The sequence below is a fragment of the Pipistrellus kuhlii genome, unplaced genomic scaffold (assembly GCF_014108245.1).
Source record: "Pipistrellus kuhlii isolate mPipKuh1 unplaced genomic scaffold, mPipKuh1.p scaffold_m20_p_37, whole genome shotgun sequence".
NCBI lineage: Eukaryota > Metazoa > Chordata > Mammalia > Chiroptera > Vespertilionidae > Pipistrellus > Pipistrellus kuhlii.
This window is the reverse complement of record NW_023425537.1, coordinates 4101185-4118568: the sequence shown is the minus strand read 5'-3', so window position 1 is coordinate 4118568 and position 17384 is coordinate 4101185. Positions and strand designations below refer to the sequence as shown.

At 61.5% G+C, this 17384-nt stretch overlaps 2 protein-coding genes across 6 annotated transcripts in view; one reads left to right on the top strand and one right to left on the bottom strand.

Moving 5' to 3' along the window:
• The window catches only part of THRA (thyroid hormone receptor alpha), a 25144-nt gene extending 11159 nt beyond the window's left edge, over nt 1–13985 (top strand). For 2 of the 5 annotated variants that reach the window (XM_036407849.2, XM_036407848.2), the window contains 7 exons: nt 2187–2254; nt 4973–5120; nt 5660–5865; nt 7037–7183; nt 8188–8446; nt 9083–9210; nt 12980–13985. In XM_036407849.2, the coding sequence (XP_036263742.1) occupies nt 5108–5120; nt 5660–5865; nt 7037–7183; nt 8188–8446; nt 9083–9210; nt 12980–13471 (1245 nt within the window). In that variant the 5' untranslated portion in view covers nt 2187–2254; nt 4973–5107 and the 3' untranslated portion in view covers nt 13472–13985. Of the gene's footprint in view, nt 1–2186; nt 2255–2871; nt 2973–4972; nt 5121–5659; nt 5866–7036; nt 7184–8187; nt 8447–9082; nt 9211–12979 lie in introns of all 5 variants that reach the window. The other 3 variants (XM_045570801.1, XM_036407846.2, XM_036407847.2) reach the window with 3 other exon arrangements.
• NR1D1 (nuclear receptor subfamily 1 group D member 1) lies at nt 13952–17384 on the bottom strand. The gene is made up of 8 exons (XM_036407850.2): nt 17285–17384; nt 16789–17124; nt 16442–16530; nt 16195–16339; nt 15223–15857; nt 14729–14914; nt 14036–14246; nt 13952–13989 (listed from the first exon to the last, which is right to left on the bottom strand). The coding sequence occupies exons 1-8, from the start codon at nt 17382–17384 to the stop codon at nt 13952–13954; spliced, it is 1740 nt and encodes a 579-aa protein (XP_036263743.2).

Below are 17384 nucleotides of genomic sequence, written 5' to 3'. Positions count from 1 at the left end.
CCCGCCCCCCGTGCCCCCTCAGCCGCCCCCCCTGAGCATGTGGAATGCAAACAGGCTCGCCACTTGCCTCCTCTCCCTGCCAGCCTGTCCGCATCGCCCCCCGCGTGCAGCCCACAAGCCGTGGTGCACGTGACGTGACAGACCGACCGGGGCGCACACACCAGGCGCCCTCGTCAGCCCGTGCTTATATTTGGAACCTTTTAGGAGCCCCACAAGCTCTTCCTTGTTCATGGGCAAGGGCGGGCGCAGGCTGCCGTGGGCTCCTCCCAGGAAGTGGAAGTGGATGCCAACGGTGAGGGTTTTGCTTACCGGTGGAGGCATGAGCCCCACACAGGCTGCTGGGAATGGCTCCCCGTGATCCGCCGTACCCTTGAGGGAGCCCAGAGGGTCTCTGCCTCTCCCGTCAACTCCGAGTGGCACAGAGCTTTGTGCCAGTTGGCGTGGTGCCCCTGGAGCTGGGTACAGCCTGTGTCGATGGCCAGGGAGCGGGTGGGGGATGGGTTGTTCTGGGGAGCAGAGTGGCCGTTGCCTAGGAGACCAGATTCTGAGCCAGGAGGCCAGAAGCCTGGCCAGGCAAAGCCCTGGGGCCCAAGACCCGGTCTCTGGAGGGGTGGGGGGCGGGGGGTGGATGGGGCTGTCCGTTGGGTAGGGCACCTAGAGTTTCCCCTCCCAAAAGACTCACCCCAGGGCGGGGGAGGGGGGGGGAGAGGGAAGACTCTGAAAAAGATCGGGCGTGTCCGTGTCATTGCGTAGCTCTCACTGGCAGCCTCTGTACTTCCCGGCCCAGACCTCGTGAATCTGGAAGAGTCTGCTTCTGAGCAGGGAAAGGCTGGAATCCCGGTTCCCGGTCCCCCAGAGCTGCACCCCTGCCCGTTATCCTCCCCTCCCCCATGGCCCTGCGCCACCTGGTGGCTGTCCCTGGGACTGCACCCAGAGGCTCTAAATCTAATAATTGCTGAAAATCCGGGCGCTCAACTGGGCCCTAGGTGGCCGGAGTTCCCCCACACCCTCCCCTCCTGGGGCCTGGAGTGGAGAGAGAGGGAGATCTGACCTTCCAAACACTGTAGTAATCAGACAGGGGTCGTCTCCAGGGAGCGTGGCGCACAGAGCTGTCTCTGACTATGACCCTGACCAAGGTCACTGTGTCAGTATGTTGGGAGCCGCATCAGGGGAGGGGCCACGCCACATGCCACACGGAGGAGAGCGGGTGTGGGTGTGGGAGGTTATACAATCCGTGCGTGCATGTGCAAGGCTTATGTAACCCGTGTGCGCGGACGTTATATAACACGTATGTGGAGAGGCTGGGGACGAGCGTGCAGGGGCTGTGGGTTGCTAACACCTTGCATGGCGGGGCTCGGGGTCCTTGTCCCGGCTGATGTCAGAGCTCAGGGTCACCAAGCACCGAGGGGGCCCCCGTCTGCTGCTCTGTGGAAAGAGCTGAAGGGGCAGGGTGGCTCCGGAAGGCCTTTCGCCTTCTCACGTTCTTGGTAGCGGGTTCCAGGCGCCGGGCACTCTCTGTGTTCCGTCGCTGTGGTGAGGGGGCATGCGTGTGTGTGACCTGGAAATCCAGCGACATGTTTACTGCTGGGAGGAGGGAGGAGTGTGATTGGGTGTCTGTCCAGAGGGCAGTGTAGCACGTGGGCATATCCGAGAGGTCATGTAACACACTTGAGAACGCCCTGAAAATTGGGTAGTTATGTAGATCCTTGCTTACCATGCTTGGCCTTATCCTGGGGGCTGCATCGTGACTCATAGCTAGTGGTCTTGTGTTGCATAGATGTGTGTGTGTGTGTGTGTGTGTTCTCAAGGTTATATAACTCTAAGCATGTCCTGGAGATTCTTCCTGCATGTCTCATGCACTTGAAGGCTTCAGTATGTGGGTATTTTAGATTGTGGGTGCTTACGGTTCTATAATGCTGTGTGTGTGTGTGCGTGTGTGTGCGCGAGCGCGTGTGCGCGCCCTAGAACATGCTTGTGCCCCAGCCAAGCCCCTTATCGCTCTCTGAAGCTTCTAGATAGCTGGACCCTTGTCAGCTTTGTCAGCTGACGGAGGGGTGGGAGGTAGGATGAGGACATGAGGGGCAGGGAGGCGGGCCTGGGGGGGGGGTATCTGAGCCTGTTGGAGGAGAAGGGGGCTGCCCGCCCACAGGCTGCTCTGTGACTCTGCCCACTTTGCCCCCATCCAGTGCCAGGTCGCCAGATGGAAAGCGAAAAAGAAAGAACGGCCAATGTTCCCTGAAAACCAGCATGTCAGGTGAGCCCGCCTGTGTGCGCCCCCCCTCCCTGCCCCGAACGCCGCCGAGCCAGACCAGGGCTCCGGGAGCCTGGCGTGTGCCCACCGCTGCTGTGGCCCACGGGGAGAGCCTCCTAGAGGGCTTGGGATGGACTTGTCTGCAGGTGAGACGGGTGACGTGGGCATGCCCCCGCCTTGCAGATGGACTAGGCCAGAGGGCACCTCTTCCCTTCTCCCATAACCCTCTTGCCTGAGACCCCGCCCCCGCCCCAAAAATCAGAGCCTGAGGGATTTTGTGCCAGTTGGCGTGGTGCCCCTGGAGCTGGGTACAGCCTGCTCCCCCCCCCCCCAGATGAGCTGCTGACATTGGCTGCTGCTTCTCCTGCACGCCCCCACCCCTGGGGCGCAGCGAGAGAAAGGCCCTGAGTGGGCAAGCAGGAGAACTCCGGATTCTCCATGTTCTCAGGGAAGGGGATGGAGGAGATAACCTCCGACTGTCTCCAGGATCCCGCCCTCCAGGGAGGCTGGGCTAGGGGACGGGCCAGGGAAGGAAAGCCGGGGGACGCAGGGAGTGGAAGAGCCTCCCTCCTAGGGGCCCCAGCCATGCCTGCCTGCCTGCCTCCCTTCCTCCCCCCCAGGGTATATCCCTAGTTACCTGGACAAAGACGAGCAGTGTGTCGTGTGTGGGGACAAGGCAACCGGTTATCACTACCGCTGCATCACTTGTGAGGGCTGCAAGGTATGGACCAGCCGGCTCCTGCCCCTCCCCCCACTGCCTGAGCCCCCATCGCACGCTTGTTAAGGCTCTCAGCACCCAGCACAGCTCAGGATGGCTCTGTGAACACGTCACCTCCAGCTCACCTGTGGCATCACCACTTCTCTTACCATCCATCCATGTGTCCATCCATAATCCCTGCTCCGCCCCTCATCGGCGAGACGCCTGATCTCTCTGGGCCTCGGTTTCTTCATCTGTGAAGTGGGGACAGTGGCGCCACCTGCCTCACAGAGTGACTGGGGGAGGGACATGCGAGCACCCACTCGGAGTATTTAAAACGGTAACAGTTGGCGCAAAAGAAGCGCTCAGTCCGTGCCAGCCACCGTCACCCGTTCAGTGCGCCGGGTGCGAGGCGTGTAGTCTAGGCGCCGCCCTCAGGCTGCTCACAGCCGCCCGGAGAGAGGCAGACGGGTGAAACCAGCATCAGCGCTTCTCACACTGTGGCTCACGGGCCACCTGCAGGCCTAGTGACACTCAGATCCCCGGGCCCCCCCGCCAGCCTCGGCCACGCAGAACTTTCCGTGGTGGAGCCCGGGAATCTGCTTGGAACAAGTCTCCCCAGTTGCTTCTGCACTTGACAGGGCGAGAGCCGGAGCTGGGTGGGGAAGGCTGGGGGCGCCCAGGAGAGAGGAGGATGGCAGGGTCTCCCGGGGCAGAGGGAACGAGTTCACAGACTTGGGGGTCGGGTGGAGGGGCGGGGTAGGTGGTTCATTAGATTTCCATTCGGACATTTCAACCTGCATGGTTTTTCCTGGGATCGTCACCACCTGAAAATGTAAACCCTCCAAGACACAGGAGTGTTTTAAAATATGTGAAGGCTTCAAGTGCCTTTCTTTCTTGGTGTCGACCAAGCCAAGACGGCCAGGGAGGCAGAGTCCCCGGCACAGGCGGGGGGACCCAGACCTCCAGGGACGGAGACCCGAGTTCCCGGAGAGCAGCTCAGAGGACCGGGGGCCTGACCCGCCCCTGGAGGGTCTGACGTGGGTCAGAGCGAGGTCCAGGGACCTGGAGCACCCTGGGTCAGTGGTCGGCAAACTGCGGCTCGTGATCCAGATGCAGCTCTTTGGCCCCTTGAGTGTGGCTCTTCCACAAAACACCAGAAATAGTTTTCGGCTCTCAGAAAAGAAATTTTAATCGCCGTCCTGTTGATGTTTGGCTCTGTGGACTCATGAGTTTGCTGACCACTGGCCTAGGGGATGGTAACGCGCCCTAGAATCTGGGCGCTCAGGCCTTGGTATCCCACGCCTCAGCCCTGGCTCGGACGCCCGCTTGGCCATTTGGGCAGTTTGAGCCAGTGGAGGGACTTTGGACACATTGCTAAATCTCTCCAAGCTTCTCGGCGTTCTGGCCAGCAAAACGGAGACAGGGACAGCCTGCCCCGTGGGACTGGCACCAGGTTCAAGGTGGCGATGCCCGGAGCAGAGGCGTGGCAGGGCCTGGCACACAGCGGGCGTTGGTCGTGATGCACAGAACCGAAACGTCGTGTGAACACTGCCAGAACTCACACACAATGCCTTCCCTCGACGTTCTGACCACCCCCTCTCCTTCTCTCATGACCGCCACCTGCATGGGCACCAGGCAGCATGTATGAGAGTGGGTCTTGGGGTCAGGGCCATTCAGCAAAACGCTGGGCATCGGGTATTTCCTGCACTGCCAGTGCTGCTATTACTCCGGCTTCGCGGGACCTCACACCCTCCCAGGCCCAGACCTCCATTCTTCAGTCATCATCCCACCTCTGCCATCCCCTCCCCACATCTCCCCCCCACCCCCCAGCAGCTGGAGGAGCTGAGGGCGAGCGCTCCTCAGGCCCTCTCCGTCCGTCCTCAGTCCTCACAGAGCCCAGTGGTCCTGGGCCCGCTGTGCCAGGAGCGTGCCAGGTTCCCGCACTAACCCCGCCCCCGAGCGCTGCATGGCCCGCCCCGAAGGGGGAGGCCGTGATGACAACACGCCCCCCCCCCCCCCAGGGCTTCTTTCGCCGCACAATCCAGAAGAACCTCCATCCCACCTACTCCTGCAAGTATGACAGCTGCTGTGTCATCGACAAGATCACCCGCAACCAGTGCCAGCTGTGCCGCTTCAAGAAGTGCATCGCCGTGGGCATGGCCATGGACTGTAAGGGGATGGGGGGGCGGGGGAGGCGGGCCAGGCGGCTGGGGGGGGGGGGTGAGGGGGAGTTCAGATGGGCCAGCTCCCTCCCAAGGCACCCTCAGGGCCCAGGGGCCCAGGGGCCGTGCAGGCGAGGCCGATGGTGAAATGGATGTTCGGAGTCTTGGCTCCCGCTCTGGGTGCTCACCTGCGTCTCACCGCTCCAGGCCTCAGAGGGAGAGGTTGGGTAGAGAGAAGCCCTGAGCGCCCCCTCCAGAGCGGGACACCCCACTTCTGGGGGAGAGAGGATGCCTTTCGTGGCCTAGGGTCAGCAGGGTCTGTTGATCACGGCTGTCGCCGTAGCCCTTTGGACCGGAACCTGCTAGGCCTCTGGGTGGGCCCACAGGGGAGCTGCTGTCCCCGTGATCTTCACGCCCCGGGGGTGTCACGCAGCTGCCGGGAGGGGGTGGGGTCGGCAGTCGCTCGCGCGACCTCCCTGGCCCTCGGTTGCCCCGCCCCGCGCCCCGGGAAGAGCCGCGCCAAGGGCTGTGTCCTCCCGTTGACAGTGGTCCTAGACGACTCGAAGCGGGTGGCCAAGCGCAAGCTGATCGAGCAGAACCGGGAGCGGCGGCGGAAGGAGGAGATGATCCGGTCCCTGCAGCAGCGGCCGGAGCCCACTCCGGAGGAGTGGGACCTGATCCACGTGGCCACGGAGGCCCACCGCAGCACCAACGCCCAGGGCAGCCACTGGAAGCAGCGGCGGAAATTCCTGGTGAGGAGCGAGGGGGCGAGGGGGCGAGGGGCCGGGGAGCGGAGAGCCAGCGCAGAGCCGCGCCGCCGCCTCCAGGAAGCCCTCCCGGTTTGCCCTAGCACAAAGCGGGTGCTCCCCAGGCCCTGGTGGTGTTGGTGTGAACCCCTGTATGTGTGTGTGACTGCCCTCTGGGTCCTCCCGCCGATTCCACCCGATTGGGAGCCGCCTGAGGACAGGGCCCCTCCTTCCTCGTCAGATTTCCCGCGGGACCGACTTCTCCTCTTTTCTTCGCTCACAGCAACTGGGAGGAGTGGGGGGCGGGGGGAGACACAGTCATGGAACAGTATTTGGGGGCACCTGCTGGGGGCCGGGCATGGTGTTAGGCTCTGGCAAAACCGAGTGCCAAGGGGATGGAGGTGGCAGGAAGCTGGCAGAGTGGCTCCGGAAAGGTTTGCCAGTGGGCGGGACAGTGTGCTGTCCTGGTCAGGAATCAGGCTGCCTGGATCTACAACTTGCTGGTCGTGACCTTGGGCTTATCGGTTAGCTGCCCCGTGCCTCAGTTTCCTCATCTGTGAAATGGAGATAACTATAACACCTTCTTTTAAAATATATATATTTTATTGATTTTTTTTTTTTTTTTTTACAGAGAGGAAGAGAGAGGGATAGAGAGTTAGAAACATCAATCAGCTGCCTCCTGCATACTCCCTACTGGGGATGTGCCCGCGACCAAGGCACATGCCCCTGACCGGAATCGAACCTGGGACCTTTCAGTCCGCGGGCTGATGCTCCATCCACTGGGCCACACCGGTTTCGGCTCTAACACCTTCTTTATAGGGTTTGTGGTGAGGATTAAATGAGATACTATGTGTAAAACCCTTATTAGCCCGATGCCTGGCCACATAGTCAATGCTCAGTAAATAGAGCTTCTGTTCTTATGCCATTGCTTCTGCCGCGGTGATGGTCATTGTTATTATTAGCAGACTGGGAGCTCTGGCTCCGGGTCTGTTCTCTGCTCCGAGGTGGAGGAGAAGCCCTGGGCCCGGGCTAGAGCCGTCCCAGGTGCCGGCGGCCCCTCTTCCCCACGCTGCCCTGGAGCTCCCCCTGGTGGGCAGGGAGCCTCAGAGGTTGGAAGGGGTCCTCGGGCCCCCCCTCCCTTCCCCCCGGCTGACCCCTGCCGGCTCTCTCCCTCCAGCCGGACGACATTGGCCAGTCGCCCATCGTCTCCATGCCGGACGGGGACAAGGTGGACCTCGAGGCCTTCAGCGAGTTTACCAAGATCATCACCCCGGCCATCACCCGCGTGGTGGACTTTGCCAAAAAACTGCCCATGTTCTCCGAGGTGAGCGGCCGAGGGGCGGGGAGACGTGGTGACAGCCGGCAGGGAAGCCTGGACCCACTCCCCAGGCCACTCAGTCCCGGCACCGGCTCATCTGAGTTCCTCTGGGCAGGGAACGGTTCCTTTAGATTAAGGTGACCAGATGTCCCGCTTTTGGCAGGACAGTCCCGATTTTTAACAATTTGTCTCGCATCCTGCGGTGTCTTAAAAAAGTCCCGATTTTTAAAATGCCGCGGGACGCGGGACAAATTGTTAAAAGTATGGACATCTGCTCACCTTACTTTATCTTTTTAATTTTTCATTTTTTTAATATATTTTATTGATATTTTACAGAGAGGAGGAAGGGAGAGAGATAGAGAGTTAGAAACGTCCATGAGAGAGAAACATCTGCCAGCTGCCTCTTGCAAACCCCCTACCGGGGATGTGCCCGCAACCAATGTACATGCCCCTGACCGGAATCGAACCTGGGACCTTTCAGTCCGCAGACCGACGCTCTACCACTGAGCCAAACCGGTCTCGGCTGGTCACCTCACTTTAGATCAGCACACACCCCACACCCTCCACCGCCCCCTGGCCCCTCCTACACACACACTGGGGGCTACCTGACCCCTGAGGAACCAGAGGGTTCCCACCGTTCCTCTCAAGCCCTCCCAGCCCCTCTCCCCCATCTCTGTGTGGCCTCCCCAACTCCAGGCAGCCCGTAAGTTCTCGTCTTAGAGAGCACAGCTGGGACCAGGCTGCCGGACCAGCTGAATGACCTTGGCCATGTCACCTAGCTCCCTCGCCTCTGCTTCCTCACCTGCAGGGGGGATGGAGATGTAATTGGGTGATTGTGGGGTTTCGTGGAACAGGGCCAGTCTGGGGCCCAGCGCGAGGGGAGCTGTGCTGAGTACAGGTTACTGGTTGAGGCCGGTGTGGCCTCGCAGCTCCTGGGGCCACCGTCCCCCCCCCCCCCCCGGACACGCCTGGGAGGGCCAGCTGAGTCCCCCCGGCCCTGCCGCCCACAGCTGCCTTGCGAAGACCAGATCATCCTCCTGAAGGGGTGCTGCATGGAGATCATGTCCCTGCGGGCTGCCGTCCGCTACGACCCCGAGAGCGACACCCTGACGCTGAGCGGGGAGATGGCTGTCAAGCGGGAGCAGCTCAAGAATGGCGGCCTGGGCGTCGTCTCCGACGCCATCTTCGAGTTGGGCAAGTCACTCTCTGCCTTCAACCTGGACGACACGGAGGTGGCTCTGCTGCAGGCCGTGCTGCTAATGTCGACAGGTACCTGCTGGCCGGCTGGGAGGGCTGCTCCTAGCCCCAGTGTCGCTCCGCTCACCAGCTCCACCGCCGCCCCCAGCCCACCTCTGGGGCCCACCCCTCACCTCTGCCATCCCCATGGCCCAGCCCACCCTCTGTCCCCTGCGCCCTGCTCCGTCACCCACCCCCTCGGTTCTGTTCCCATGGCCCAGCTCTTGCCTCTGGATTCCTCTCCTGCTCCTTTTCCATCTCTGCCCCCTTATCCTTTCTGTACCCTTGTCCCACCCACCTCTCTGCCCCCCAGCCCTTCTCTCTGCCCCCAGTCTTGCCCGATTGCTGAGTTTCCTCTCCCCCCCCGCACCTGTCTGTCCCTCTGTCCTCACCCCTTCCGTCACTCTCCCTCTGCCTTGGAGTTGTTCCTCCTCTCTAAGGCGACCGATTTTTAACAACTTGTCCCTCAGTGTTTTAAAAAAAAGTCCCAATTTTGGGGAAAGATTTTTGGAAATTGTTAAAAATCGGGACTTGTCCTGCCAAAAGCGGGACATCTGATCACCTTATCCTACACATGCCCCCCCCCCGCCCCCCTCCCCCGTATGTTTTCCTCCACTCCCCGCCCCGCCCTGCCGCCTCCCTTCACTCTCGTGCCTCTCCTCCCCGCAGACCGCTCGGGCCTGCTGTGCGTGGACAAGATCGAGAAGAGTCAGGAGGCGTACCTGCTGGCGTTCGAGCACTACGTCAACCACCGCAAACACAACATTCCGCACTTCTGGCCCAAGCTGCTGATGAAGGTGACTGACCTCCGCATGATCGGGGCCTGCCACGCCAGCCGCTTCCTCCACATGAAAGTCGAGTGCCCCACCGAACTCTTCCCCCCTCTCTTCCTCGAGGTCTTTGAGGATCAGGAAGTCTAACGCCTCAGGCGGCCAGAGGGTGTGCGGAGCTGGTGGGGAGGAGCCTGGAGAGAAGGGGCAGAGCCGGGGGGCTGAGGGAGACCCCCCACACACCCCTCTTCTCTCCTCCCTCTCGTCCTCGGATAGATGCAGCTCCCACACACGCCCGCACCACCCCGCCCCTCCCCAGAGCCTCCAGCCCTGGGACAGGGCCGCTGATGAACTGGCTATGGAAGGACAGCGTGGGAGGCTGGCTTGGGGGGGACCGTGGGCCCCGTCCTCTGAGAAGGCAGGGGAAGGAAGGGAGAGCCAAGAGGGGACAAGCCATCTTGACTGTAGGGGACAGGAATGTGGAGCCGGGGGGAGAGGCCCTCAGCTCACCCCCGACACACACATGAGAGAGAGAGAGAGAGGCCCCGTCTAGGTCCTTGGCCTAGATTCCCCCTCCAGGCTCGGGGCCTCTCGCTTCCCCAGATGCCTGGGTGCAGAGAAGGGCTGGGCTTGGCTCCTCCCCGGAGGTTAAAAATTATAGTCATTCTAACTGCACTTTGGAAACCAGGCGAGGGGAGAAGGTAAATGAAGAAAAACTAGACAGAGAGAAAAAGAAAAAAGAAAAAAGAAATTAAAAAAAAAAGAGAGAGAGAGAGAGAGAGCGCGCGAACTATTGCTAAAGAGAGAGAGAGATAATATTAAGTTATTAACTGAGGCTGGCCAGAGGGGAGGAGCCCCCTACGACCCCCATGCACTTTGAGAACTACCCCTCCCCCCCCAAATCAGAGAACTGCCCCCCCCCCCCCCCCCACACACACACACAAGGTCCCTAAAGGTAGGGCTGCCGATCAGAGCTGTGAGTTCACACAACAGGGTCCTGGCCACCCACCCCTTGCCTTGCCCCCACCCTCTGTGCCCCTTTTGGCACCCCCACCCCAGGACTTCCTCTGCTCTCTGCCACTCGTGCCCGCTGAGTTCCATCTACCTCTCACGCTGGATGCCAGCTGGCCCCTCACCAGCCTGCCCGCCCTGCTGCCCGCACAGCTCTCCCCTTTCAAGTGCCCAGCCCCGGGGGCCTCTCCCTGTCCCTCCCCCGTCTCCCCCGCCCCCCACTCCCCCTGCCCTTTGGCACCCACACAGGAAAAACTGTGGCTCAAGCTCCCACCCTCCTCACATCCTGCTGTTCCAGCTCCAGTCCAGATGCTCTGCACCAGGGCGAGGAGGGTGTGCGTGCCCCGGCTTCTCCCGGGCCCCCGCCCCCCTCAGGACTCTGTCTCCCACATGTCTTCTGGGCTCTCTCTAACCCCTGCCCTTCCCCGTCCTGACACCACCCCCCCCCCCCCCCCCCCCCCCGCCGCGTCTACGCAGGAACCCAGACCCCGGGTGGGCAGGCACCTTGAACGGGACGCTTCGATGAATAGCACTTAGCTCGGGCCCTGGGGAGGGGGCGGTTGGTGCTCCTCCTTTCCCCCCCCGAAGCTCTTTAGGCCAGCCAGCCCCTCCGCCCCGCCCGGGACCCCTTTCCCCTCTTCTTTTCTCTAATTCAGGGACTTTGGCTTGAGCCACCTCCCACCCTCGGTGGCGAGGAGTGCTCTCTGTTGGTCTGCATTTGGGTCAGTTACCCTCCTCCTCCCCTTGGCTCTCGCCCGCTCTGCAGGGGAGAGAGATGAGGGAGAGGGACAGAGAAGGGGGTAGCTCTCCCGCGGGTGGGGCAGGGGGGAGGGCGGGGAGGGGCGGAGCAGACCAGAGGGCCCTGGGCTCAGGGCTGCATGTCGGCAGGGATGGATGGGTGGACATAGATGCCCCCGGAAGCCATGGGGAAGGGGGGAGGGGGGCGGGGTGCCAGGGCTTCCTGAGCTTTGCACTACTGGGGCAAACATGTCTTAAGCCGTGGGGGACCTGCCACCCCACCCCAACCCTCAGCCTGCCACAGCCCCCCCCCCCCGACACACACACCACACACACACACACAGGCAATGCTATGCTGCCCACCAGGGCGTGTCCTTCCCCTGCTGTCAGTGTTGGGCGGAGGGGAGGGCCCAGAGGAGCATCCGCTGTCCCTGTGCTGTCACCTGTGCGAGTGCCTGCCCCGCCCCCCGGGGCACGCGGGCTGCACATGCTGTCTTGTCTCTCCCTCTCTCTCTCCTGGGGCTCCAATTCCTGTATCCCTCCTGCCCTATAGGCAAGCCCTCTCGTACCCGCTTCCCACCCCTAGGGGCCCAGTGGAATTCCTGACCTGTCTGCTGTCTCCCCCATCCCTGCAGCCTTCCCCCCACCCCCATTCCCCATTCTCAGCCATGGACATGGCGGAGAAAAGGCCTTGAGGAGGCTTGGCCTCTTACAGGCACTTGGGAATCCCCCTACCCCACCCCAATCATATGAGCTGTGACCCCCCACTCCTGCCCTGACCCTTCCCCCTCACTCTGATGTGGGGCGTACGCGTGCATTTCTCGGTGTGAATGTGTGAGTGCATGTGGTGGGGGAGGAGCTGGGGGGGGACTCAGGAGTGCCACACACCTGCTCTGGAGAGGCAGCTGTCCCAGTCCCCGCTGTGGAAGTGGGGGACAGGGCCCTCTCCTGGGCCCATTGGTGCTAATGAGGGGGACGGCTTAGACGTGGGTGCTTAGCATGCCTCCCCCAGTATTGGCCCGGGGCACTAGGGCAGGCAGGGTGGGGCAGCAGGTGCAGTATTGTGGGAGGAGGGGCTGCTGAGACTAGAAGGAGGGGTCCAGGCCAGGACAAGGGGGTGCCAGAGCCATGACCACTACCCCACCCCCACCACCGCCTCTCCATCTCAGTATTCCCCGTCCTATCACTCATAACACACATACCTCATCCAGCCTCCTCCCTGCTCAGACATGGGGAGGGTGGGGGCCGAGGAGCCCCGATGCCTTCTCCCGGTGGCGGGTCTTCAGGGCTGGGAGAGGGCAGGGCGTGTGACAGACACCTTCCGTAGGGACAGTAATTCCTGCCCCGGGACTCCTGGGTGGGGGGAGGGGACACTTCCCTGGAGGCGCTACTGAATGTATGAGAAGCTGGTGCTGGGGTGGGGGGAGGGGGGCTGTGGCCAGAAACAGGGAAGGCAGTAGTTCCCTTCCCCAGGGGCGGGGCCAGTAGGAGTGACTTGGGGGGCTCCTACTCCTGCCCCACGTTGACAATCAGTATGTCTGTTATGTGCGATTTTTCACCCCGTTGTGTTTTGGGTCAGGATTTTAAAGAAAGATATTTTTATGGTAATTGTTGCTCGTCTATTTTACTATATATTTATGTAATAAATATATGATGAAAATAACCCCCGTGGGCGCCCCCCTTAGACTCGTGTGCTGTTTCCCTGTACCCTCCCATCTGCTGGCAGAGTACCCACCCCCCAAACTGACCAGATGGAGAGGTGTGCCCCCGGCCTTGGCATTACTCCCGCCCCACCCCGCCCCCAACAAGCACACACCACAGGAGCCAGCTCAGCTGTGAACCATTGGATTTGAGACAGGAACAGAACAAATGGGGGCGAGAGCATTAGGGGGACAGAGTGGTTTAAATAGGGAGGGGCGGGGGTTCGGTGATGGGGGCGGGAGGCAGGTATTACAAGGAGGCTCGGGGGGGCCAGAGGCTCATCTTGGAATATTTTATAACAATATAAATAAGATTCTGGTTTGCTTTTCCTTTTCGTCTCGTAAAGGAGAGAGAAGTGCAGAGTTCGATTCTGTACAAGGGGGCAGCGGCGGAAGGCCGGCCGGGCGGGTCACTGGGCGTCCACCCGGAAGGACAGCAGCTTCTCGGAATGCATGTTGTTCAGGGTCCGCAGGTCCGGCAGCTTGAGCAGCAGCTTGGTGAAGCGGGAAGTCTCCGAGGGCCGGTTCTTCAGCACCAGAGCCCGAAGAGCCCGCAGCAGCGTCTCCTGGAGCTGCTCCACCGAAGCGGAATTCTCCGTGCCCGAGCGGTCTGTGGGGAAGACGACAGCAGTGAGGCCAGCTCCCTGAGCTCCTCTGACGAGGACCCCGAGGCCTGCCAGGAGCCCCCCGAGGCCTGCCAGGAGCCCCCCGAGGCCTGCCAGGAGGACCCCGAGGTCTGCCAGGAGGACCCCGAGGCCTGCCAGGAGGACCCCGAGGTCTGCCAGGAGGACCCCGAGGTCTGCCAGGAGGCTGCCTCGGGCAATGCAGCCTCTCCCTGAAGCCCCTCGGAGGGCCCAAGGGAGGGAGGAGGAAGGAAGCATTACTCCTCCCCCCAGGCCTCTGCCCCGGAGCAGGAGGTGCCCCAGAGCTGGGAGCATGGGCTCAGCTGGGCTGGGCACCTCCCAGCCCATAAGGCCGCTCTCCTCCCCTAAACAGGCCAATCCTACCCAGGCTCCCTTGCTTTTTGCTCGATAGTTCCCCCCGCTTGAATGCCTCTCCCTCACCCCCACGCTCCCACCCCTCCCCCACCTCTGCCTGGCAATAGCTCACTTGTCCTTTGAGGCCCCACTCAAGTGTCACCTCCTTCCCCAGCTCCCCAGGCAGAAATAGCTGTGTGTGTGCTTCCCAAGCCCTTGGTTCATGCTTCTACTGTGACACTTATTTCACTGTTTTATTATTAGTCGGGCATGAGTCTGTCTCCCAAGCTAGACTGTGTCTGAATCGTGTCTGTATCGCCAGAGCCCGGTGCGGGGCCTGGCCTAGAGTAGGTACTCCATAAAAGGTGTGTTCAACCGAACTGCGTCCGCCTCCTCCCGGGTCAGCGCAGGCGGAGGCTGGCTCACCTGCAGAGACCAGCACCACCGCGGTGAAGAGGCCCAGCTCCTCCTCGGTGAGCGCCAGGGAGTTGAGCTTCTCGCTGAAGTCGAACATGGCGTTGAGCAGGTCGCCCATGCCCATGGCGCTGAGCTCCTGCAGGCTGTAGGTGGTGCGGCTCAGGAACATCACTGTCTGGTCCTTCACGTTGAACAGCGACGCGAAGCGCACCATCAGCACCTAGCGCGGGAAGGCATCCTGGGTGAGGTGGCGGCAGCACTTGCCGAGTCACCCCTGCAGTTCTCGGGAGGGCTTACTGGGTTTCTCAGGAAAGAGTGGGGACGATTTCCAAACGGGGACTGGGAGGTGGGAGGATGGAGGACACCCCACACTGGCTTTGAAATCCAACAGGCCTCAATCAGAGTCTTGGGCAAGTCACTTCACCAAAGCTAATTTGCTCAGGCCTCGAATGGGGGTAGCCATGTGCCCCGAAGGGTTATTGTAAGGCAATGGGATGTGACTAGACCCCAGCTGAGAAGGCAGAGGGCCCAGCCTCCTGAGGCAGGAGTGAGAAACGTCCTGCCCCCTCCCTCCTCAGTCAGAGTCTAAGGACAAAGGTCTGGGGGTTCCAAAGCCTTTCACAGACACTGCCTGCCCCGGAAGCCAAATTTCCTGCTGGTGCTTCCCAAGGTCAAGGGTGGGGAGCACCAAGGGTCACTCACCTCAAAGGTGCCAGCCTTCAGCAGAGTGACCTGGTCGTGCTGAGAAAGGTCACGGAAGCCTGGGATGTGCTTGGCAAACTCTACCACCTCCCGCACAGCAGGTGTGAAACTCATGGAGAAGTCCTCCCAGATCTCTTGCACGGTTCGCCCGCTGCATCCATGCGGGTACATGTTCATCGGACATGCCTGGAGGAGGAAGGGGTTTGGGGAGGGGAGGATCAGCCGGGCTAGCTCAGATGAGCTCCCCCCACAGGTGCGGGGCCGTGATTTGGCCCGGGCGAGAGGCCGTGGCCGAGAGGACGGGTCTGTCAGGTGAAGTAGCGAGCAGGGCCCAGGTGCAGAGGAGGGATTCCCCAGGCAGAGCCCTCGCTACAGGGCTCAGCATCCTCCCCGGGGAAGAGGCTATTCTGGTGTTAGCCTCCGGGCACACCCAGCTGCCTGAGCTAAATCCAGTCTTGCGGGCCACCTGCCCACTTCACCCCTGGTGCCCTCACCAGCAGGACGTTCTTGGAGTTGCCCTGCCATGGACTGTTGGCAGGTGCTTCGCCTTCTGGGGCTGGGTACACGTGGGTGGGGCAGAGACGGTGCCCATTGCTGTTGGGCTGGTGGCAGCTGTGCTGGGCAGGGCCAGGGGGCCAGGCGGGAGGGTAGGAGGGAGCCTGGTGTAAACCATTCAGGGCCTCGTTATGACGCTGCGCGGCCATGATGTTGTCATTGGGAACAGGCGGGCAGCCCTGGCTTTCCCAGCGATGCGGGGTGGTGGCCGGCGGGTTGGCGGACACGTGGTTGGCATTGAAGTTGCCAGGTGAGCTCAGCTTGTCGTGGGCATAGGTGAAGATCTCCCGGTGGGCCCGGGCCACCTGGGATATCACATCTTCCACTCGGGGCTCCGGGCTTGGAGATCGGGGCGGTGTCAGCTGTTGTGGGAACTGGGAGAAGCCCACCAGGGGTGAGGGGGCTGGAGCGGGGGATGGTGAGGGGCCCATGGGGCCTGGGGCTGGGTGCTGGGCGGGCGAGGTCTCCATCGGGCACTGGCTGCTCAGTTGGTTGTTGGCCAGGTTCATGGCGCTCTGCATCTCGGCGAGCATCCGCTGCTTCTCCCGCTTGGGTATGCGCCCAAAACGCACAGCTGTGACAGGATGAGAGCAGTGTCAGGAAGTTTTCATACGCACTCACATGCTTCTCTTCCTTCCTTCCTCCTGAGAGGGCGAGACCCTGCGGGCTTGGGGTTCCACATCAAAACTAAAACCAGCAAGGGCACACCATGGAGGAGTTTTCCAAGTAGGGATTTCGCTAAGAAGTGACCAGAGGGACTAAGGAACTGTGTTTACCCCTGAGGATGGAGTATGGGCATCCCCTATGCAAATGGGACTCCCGGATATGTGCCTCAGTTTGGGGCTTTTTCCAGGGAGGGGTTCATTCGGAAACAGAAGGAAAACGCTCCAGGGGCAACCGTGCTGCCTCACCATCTCTGGACATGCCCACGGAGAGACACTTTTTGAAGCGACACTGCTGGCAGCGGTTGCGATTGATGCGGACGATGGAGCAGCTCTCGTTTTTCAGACACCTTTTGTACTGGATGTTCTGCTGGATGCTCCGGCGGAAAAAGCCCTAGACGGCGGGGGCAGCGAGTGAGCGTCTCCATCCAGGCCAGGCCTGTGCGTCCTGGGGGAGGGGGTCACCGGCCCTGGCTTTTCCCCCAGCCTGCCTCACCTTACAGCCCTCACAGGCGTGCACACCATAGTGGAAGCCCGAGGCAACGTCTCCACACACTTTACACAGCAGCACCATGCCGTTGAGCTCTGTGGGAAGAGAGGGGCCGCAAGTGAGCAGGAGGGGTGTCTAGTGGTCAGAGATGGAGGTTTTCTGGGCTGGAGATTCTGGGGGGAAATTTGAGGAGGAGCCCAGGTATCTAGGGAGCACTCAAATGACCAGACTGGGCTCAGCAGCAGCTGATGCAGCTCTAGGAGAAGTCTCCAAGGCCAATAACTTTCACGTGGACACCCACTCCCGACCTGGGTCTGCCACCTCCTTCCTCCATCACGTGGAAGTGGACTCACTGGTGATGCTGCTGGTGCTCTTGCTGGGGGACACGCGGCTGCTGTCCTCCAGGGCCACTTGTAGACCACTCGGGGGGCTCCCGTTATAGAAGGAGGAGGAGGAGGACGATGAAGAAGATGAAGAGGGAGAGCCATCATCGCGCAAGCTGGGTGGGATGCTCCCAAAGCAGCGAGCTGGGTCCTGGGTGAGGGAGCCAGTGGGGGATGGTGGGAAGTAGGTGGGGCAGCCTTGGGTCAGGGACTGGAAGCTTCCATTCGAGCTGTCGCTGTAGAGGGACTCGGGGCTGGTGCGGCTCGGGGAAGAGCCGCTGGAACCAATGTAGGTGATGACGCCACCTGGCGATAGAACACAGGGGGAGGGGATGTCAGCTGCCGTATGTCTATGGTCTCAGGGCACCACCCTGCTCATCACCCCCCTGCCTCCCCCAAACCAGAAGTTAATCATGTGGCACCCCAGAAGAGCCACCATAGGCGACCCCCAACACATATTAGATACGGCAGAGCCGATCAACCACCACGACCCTTTGCAGAGCACACTCAGCTTCGGCCTTAGGTGACCTCCCTAGAAGCACGACTCCTGTGGTCATCTCACACAT

What these genes read in the sequence shown, in the direction of transcription:
- NR1D1 (XM_036407850.2), bottom strand. Translation starts at nt 17,384, where the DNA reads ATGTGTGAGATGACCACAGGAGTCGTGCTTCTAGGGAGGTCACCTAAG. An exon ending in GGTGGTTGATCGGCTCTGCC is followed by an intron (nt 17,125 to 17,284) that starts GTATCTAATATG and finishes TTCTATCGCCAG; the next exon opens with GTGGCGTCATCACCTACATT. An exon ending in GAGCACCAGCAGCATCACCA is followed by an intron (nt 16,531 to 16,788) that starts GTGAGTCCACTT and finishes CTCTTCCCACAG; the next exon opens with AGCTCAACGGCATGGTGCTG.